Here is a 6,629-nt window from a genome sequence, read left to right as displayed (position 1 = left end):
GTAGGGAAGTAAATAACAGATCCATCTTGCTATCCCCCAGTTTGGGAACGGACATAGCACCAGGCTGAACTTAAAGCAGCTGTCAAAAGTCCAGTGAATTCTGTGGCTATGAAAGTTCTTTGCGAAAACAAGTTCTGAGAAAAACTGAAACACCACTAGTACACTGGATTGCATTGTTTGTTTCTATGGAATTCCAAGATAAGCAAGCTGCAAATCGGAGGAAAATATTTTTCTTGAGTAAGTAACTTAGATGATTAGTTCTTCATCCCATTCAATAGCTGAAATGATAAATGCTGGATACACACAAGGCTGTCAAACCAACATTTTGAAAGTAGTGGGCAAGAAAGTATTTTTATTTGGGATATGTGTGATGATTCAAAATAAAAAATAAATGCTCTTCTTTAACACTGGCACAAAACCTATCATGCTCATTCCTTTGATATGACTGCCTCGTGATACAAAACCATCACATGAGGAAGGTTTACAGACAGTTGATGCACAGGAGAGCACATCTTCCAGAACTGATGGAGATTCATATTTTTCTCTTTGTTAAGAAACACGTATCATCAGGTGTGGTGTAGTCAGGATTTGATAAGCTACTTGGTAGGTCCCAGGATACTAAGGGTGACTGTTTCAGAGTTGAATGACTGATCTTTATAAATAGTGTCTTGACATTTTCTGTGAAGAACCATGGGACCTTCTAGGGCAAAGTATGTTTCTTGGATAGGAGGTGTTACCAGCTGGGTAGCAGAAAGGTAAAACATACAGAAACATTTTTATTTTCCAAACTATGTCCTTATAAATGACTGTAATGTATGGGGTGCCCTACAACATGTCTGAGAGACAAACAGGCATGTACATGTAGCCATGGGATGTACATGTAGCATTCAATTTTATGATTGATAATTTACATTTGCTTCAGCTGCAGCCTTCTATAATAACTGGCTGCTTGCTGCATCCTTGGGAAACTATACACTGAACAGGGTATTTTTACGACTTATTTGGGTTCTTAATTCAAGTCACTATGTTAGGACGTCCCTACATTCCCTGCAGATAACAGAGAAACAGAATTCTTTAGGGAGAGACTCAGAAGACCTGAAAAAAACCCTGGGTTTTTCCACTGACTCAACAGAGAGATTGGGGAGTTCTCAACTTGGAGATTTAAACTGAAGTTGAAGGTTTTGAGTACACCTCTGAAATTCTTGACCTGTTTGTAATATAACTTACTTCTTCTGGTGGACAACATTCAGATGCCTATAATGAACTGTCTTAAATACTTTATTACATTTTAGCAGTTTTGAAATGTATGATCTGCCAGTAGCACTTGCTGGCAAAAAGATGAGAACCATGAATGACTCAATTAATTTTCTTCAAATGTATTCAAAAATATAATTATGGGTTATATATCTGCTCTGAATAGTCTCTGAATATTTAAATATTGAAAAAAATTGATGGCAGACTGAAAGGCTTACAGAACTTGCCATAGGAATAGCTCATCGGTGCAACGAGGCTCTGACAAACAACATGCTGTCCTCTACATATTATGTGTACTTCTTTTCTACCAAATCTGAGAGATGCATTTTCTTGTTTTTCTTGGTGCAGAGGGGAATGGAAAACTTTAATGGAAAATATTAAGCTTATTCTATTAGACAGTCAGAAGTGGTACACAAAGACATGAAGTTGTAGAGACTGAGAGAAGCTATGATACTGCTAATATCATTTTGCAATATCTTTTACCAGTTGGAGATTGCCTTCAGTCTCAGAAAACTCCTAGAAATTAGGCAAAATCAACAGATAGTCTTACCTTTCCTAACACTGCCGAACAAAAATATTGCACATCCAGCATGATCCTTCAGCACAATTATCCATACCTTTACAACCCCACTTGGATAAATCAATAATTAACCTTGATTATAGCACCCCTGGAGACCACTCAGAAGCTTTTGCAAAATATGACTGCCCTCTTGTCCAGTGTTGAAACCAGCATCCTACTAATTTTCAAGAGTAATTCAATGTGTCAATTTTAATCAAATAGAAAATGCTTCATGCAATCCGTTCCTAAATGGCTGTTCTTTCTTACATGGGTTGTAATGTCTGTAAAATTGTAAAGTGCTTTGAAATTTTTTAATATGAATGGTGCTAACAAAAATCAAGTTAGCAGTACATTATTGCCAGCTGTTTAATTGAGAAAAGTGTAAAACCAATGCATTTTCTAAGTATCTGAGCAATCAGACAACAGTTAAAATCATCTTATAATTGTCACTCATGAAAAATACATACCTGAAAAGGCAAAGAATTATACTTCCTGTTGTAAGTGCAATCAGAGATACGCTGTGTCCAAGGGTATAAATTGCCTTCACCCTTACATAGAAGTTGACCTGGACAGAAATATATATATGCAGAAACCACTTACTGATAAGAAAAACTGACTGTGAAATCATAAAATTTTCTATTAAATAGCTCTGAAGGCTAAATAGCATTATTTTCACTCTTTGCTCTACAGTATGTAACGAGAATGCTCTATCTTTATTCCAACATATTTTTGCAATGCAACATATCAAGCCAATAGTAGAAAATTCAGCCTCAGGAACTCAAAACTTAAGACACAAAATCTGGTACAATTTCAGCTGATTATTTCATGTCAATAAGCTCAAAGAAAATAGCAGATTCATCGTTTTCCACAAACACAATCAGACTGGGAAGAATGAGCCACAGTTTGAAAGAATGGATTACCCCTGAAAGAAATAACCTCTCTCAATCCTTCTGCTCCAGTGTACTTCGTAATGCATTTATACATGAGTTTAATTTTAAAGACATATTTAAGTCTCATTAATTTCCTAATCCAATGTTCAAACACTTTATTAAATTGTGACCCAAACAGCCCTTTCTTTCTTTAGCAAAGTTATTTGCTAAAACTTGAAAATTTTTCTACAGAGGAGAAACAGACTGAAGTGCACAGTCTGCTGATTAACTGCAGTTATCTGTACATTAACCAGCTACATATTACATAAAATCCTATTCTGAATGACATCAAGAAAAACAATGCTAAATATTCTCAGAATAAATCTGCTTCTTCATTAATGCCTAAAACAAAGTCATTAGTCTGACATTATTTTCCACTGAAGCTAGATAAAATATTGAAATTGTAAAGTTTTTTACCATGTCATGACATTAAAGTTTTTAACAGCAGTGTAGGATGTGCTATGTATAACAGACAGAATTTCAATATTTAGTACACATGGTTGTATCACTCACTTTCTCAAATAATGTTTGTAAAAAGTGGGAAGGAAACAACACTTCAAAATAAGCTAAGATAGGAAAAGGAAAAGCAAATCACTTAATATATTTATTTTTATAGCGTTTAAAAGGCTAGGTAAAGAGGTAACTTTAGTAATCCCAATTCATGGTGAAATTAGCTGGACATTCACTTAGCAAATACAGTACAGATATGGAAAAGACTAAAGGAAATGTTAAATGAAATTAAGAATCTTGAAACTGCACTACCACAGATACAGTTAAAGGGGAAAAAATAAGGGAAACATAACTGCCATAGATCTTAAGTGTATTCACAGCAATTGCCATGCTTGTCAGGAGCTAAAAGTGGTATATGAGGTGTCACAGGAAGCAGAAATCTTTTTGTAATTAGAAAAGTAAGCTGTGATGGCCTTTCTGACAACAGTCCTGACATTTTAATGCTTTGTTTGCTTTACATAATATTTATTTACTGCAGAGAAAAAGAAGGAAAATATGGACCTAATGAAGTTTCCAATGACATTAGAATGACCATAAGAAAGTCCTGCCAAAATCCTGAATAAATATTTGGTTTGGGTTTGGGGTTTTATTGGTTTGTTTTGTTGTTGTTGTCATTTTTAAATTGGTGTCCCTGGGTAGTTAAAATGGTAAAACCTAAGGTATTACTTCATTGCTTTCTATAGACTGTATATTTGCAGAGCTCTGCTGCATTCCTAGGGACTCCCTGTGGGCATAAACCGTAGCTCTATTTCACCAAGCATTAGGTGTCTACACTGCAAATACAAACATCTAAGGCAACGCAGGGTTTCTTCATAGGGTCTTCTAGGAAACATTTCTTGTATATATGCAAGTAGTCAACATGGACTTCATTGGACATATTTCTACAGCTGAAGAGGCTCCACAGTGACTAATTTAAGTGTAGCTATCCTGAGTGTACAACTGCTTGCACTTAGACGGATGCCTCAAAAAGATCCTGGTTTTCCACACGAATTCCATGTTTGCCAAATAGGACTCTTAAATAGTCCAATTTTTCTTGAACGATGTTTCTATAATTGTTTCCAAATGCAATTCTTTTTTTTTTCAAAATTAACATAATTAGACATAAAATCAGTTTTGAAGAACTGTCCTTCAGTTTCCTGCTAGAATGGGAGAATTCTGCTCCACAGTTAGGCTAATTTTTGAAGAGCTCTAAAACCTTTGCCTACAGACTGTGGCAGATGCACCCACCCTACTAGAGACCTGAGAAAGACCCAACAAAAGACAGTGCTAAGGTTTCTGGCCCTGGTGGCGCCAGGACTGCCTCCCCCCTCACAGCTCATGTCTGGTCCACACAGTGGGGGGTCAAAGGCAGGAAAGTTGGGATCCTCAGCCAGTAGGGGGTGACACGACCATGTATTGACCACAGATCAGATTCGACCAGGGTATAAACGGGGCCCCGCTGGAGGACTCATTTGAGTCGGTCCTCCTCGGAGCAGCGGGTCTGCAGTCGGGAACTCTCCCCTTGAGTTGGGATGCCACTTAAGGAAACTTCTCGAGATTGAGAGCCCTCCCTTTTTGGTGAGTGAGTGAGTGCACATTTTGGATTGTTTGGCCAAAACTTAAGAATTCTTAATTTAGCCATGTCTGGTAATATTCCCAACCAGCATATCGAACCTGTATTTGTTAAATGTCAGTGGGATGTTGTTTTGGTGAATGAAGTTTTGTCTGCTTCATTTCAATTGCAGATTAAAGCTTGTCTGAGTTCATTATCTGTGTGCGTGTAGCCATTTTGGTGCAATTCTGTGACACAGACAAGCACTGCAGAGCACCCCTACACTTTTTAAATTTGGCTTTTGTCTGAACATATGCCAGTCTTCAGGCAATTTTCTGGGAACAGAGTGATAAACAGTTTCTCAGCAGCAATTACAACAGATCATGGCACTTAAAACACTATAAATACTTTGGGCACTCTCCTTCATTCATTCAACCTGACCTGCTCTACAAAATCTTGGAAAAAGGATGTTCTGATAAATGACTTAAAATTTGGCAACCTCATGTCCCTATCATCAGTATTCCGGAAGAAAATTAATTTTATTTCTTATTAATTTTATTTATCGTGCACAGTGGGATTTGCGAATGTAGTGTAAAGCGAAAAAAATATGCATAGCAGTTCCACAATATGTTGTATTTGTTATGAACTTGTTGGCACTTGAGAGCCCACTACAACACTCTTCTACTGAGTGTACAGACAGAAGCATCAATGGTCTCTAAAACAAAATTTATCAACATCCACCATGTAAATTTCAGGGAGATTAATGTCATTTGCAAAAGAAGTTGCAATGACAATGTATCTGTGTTGTTTAAAGTGGAAGATTTTCTGTTCACTTTCATGGAAAGGAATGCTTAGAAGAGATACCCTGTTAATCGTAACAGTGATGTCCAACATGACATTCCTGCAAAGCAGAGATAGGGGTCTCCCCAGGTATGCTAAAGCCCTACACACGACACTTGGTAAGAGTGCACACAGGGACAACTTTAAACCACTCATCTTCGTATCTTGGGAACTACCAAGTAGCTTAACAAATCCTAACAAGTTAAAGTAACCACTGACCTCCTGTAATTTCTAATTGTTAATAGCCTTCAAAAGGAAAGCACTTAAACCAGGACTTCTGATGTAAATTGTGTCCCGGCCCTTCACCATGCGCAGTAGAAATGACCTCTCCTATTCAGGTTTCTCATAGTGCTAGAAAATCTTAAAGCACCTGTAAGGTCCCTTTCTGCTGCTGAGCAGCCCAGATGTGCTATGAGTTGGTTATATGATCTGCTCCAAGAACAGTTTCACTAAGGAGCAGAAATAACAGACAAGTAGTGTGTGAGTTTGATACATGCCAACTCATGCATTTGCTGTGGAAGAGAGGACTAAACTGACCTAACGGACCTAACAGATATCCCATACTACATGATGCCATGCTCAGCAATAAAAGCTGGGGGAAGGAGGAGGAAGGAGGGCATTTGAAGTTCCAGCGTTTGTCTTTCCAAGTCACTATTACACACGATGGAGCCCTGCTTTCCTGAAGAAAGCTCAACACCTGCTTGCTGGTGGGAGAAGCAGTGAATTAACTTCCTTATTCTGTTTTGCTTGCACACACAGCTTTGGCTTTACCTATCAAACAGTCTTTAGCTGAACCCATGAGTTTTCGCACTTTTACACTTCTGATTCTCTCCTCCATCCCACTGTGGGCTGTGTGAAGCTGAGCTGCCTGGGGTTAACCTACAGCAGCCTTGAACCCCTTTTTCTGCAGATCTTGTAAAGAATTCTGCACACATATGATAGACAGGAATTATTAGGAAGCTGACAGTACTAGAAACATCACAGAATCACAGAATCACAGAATCTC

General features: G+C 37.9%; 1 protein-coding gene across 1 annotated transcript in view; it reads right to left on the bottom strand.

The window, feature by feature from the left end:
* VIPR2 (vasoactive intestinal peptide receptor 2) overlaps positions 1 to 2,378 on the bottom strand; it is a gene marked incomplete at its 5' end in the record, with an annotated part of 18,486 nt that extends 16,108 nt beyond the window's left edge. The window contains one exon of the mRNA XM_010189656.1: positions 2,281 to 2,378. Within this exon, the coding sequence (XP_010187958.1) occupies positions 2,281 to 2,378 (98 nt within the window). The remainder of the gene's footprint in view (positions 1 to 2,280) is intronic.
* Between the last annotated feature and the right edge of the window lie 4,251 nt (positions 2,379 to 6,629).

Source organism: Mesitornis unicolor, unplaced genomic scaffold (assembly GCF_000695765.1).
Source record: "Mesitornis unicolor isolate BGI_N332 unplaced genomic scaffold, ASM69576v1 scaffold24748, whole genome shotgun sequence".
Taxonomy (NCBI): Eukaryota; Metazoa; Chordata; class Aves; order Mesitornithiformes; family Mesitornithidae; genus Mesitornis; species Mesitornis unicolor.
This window is presented reverse-complemented; position numbering and strand designations above follow the sequence as displayed.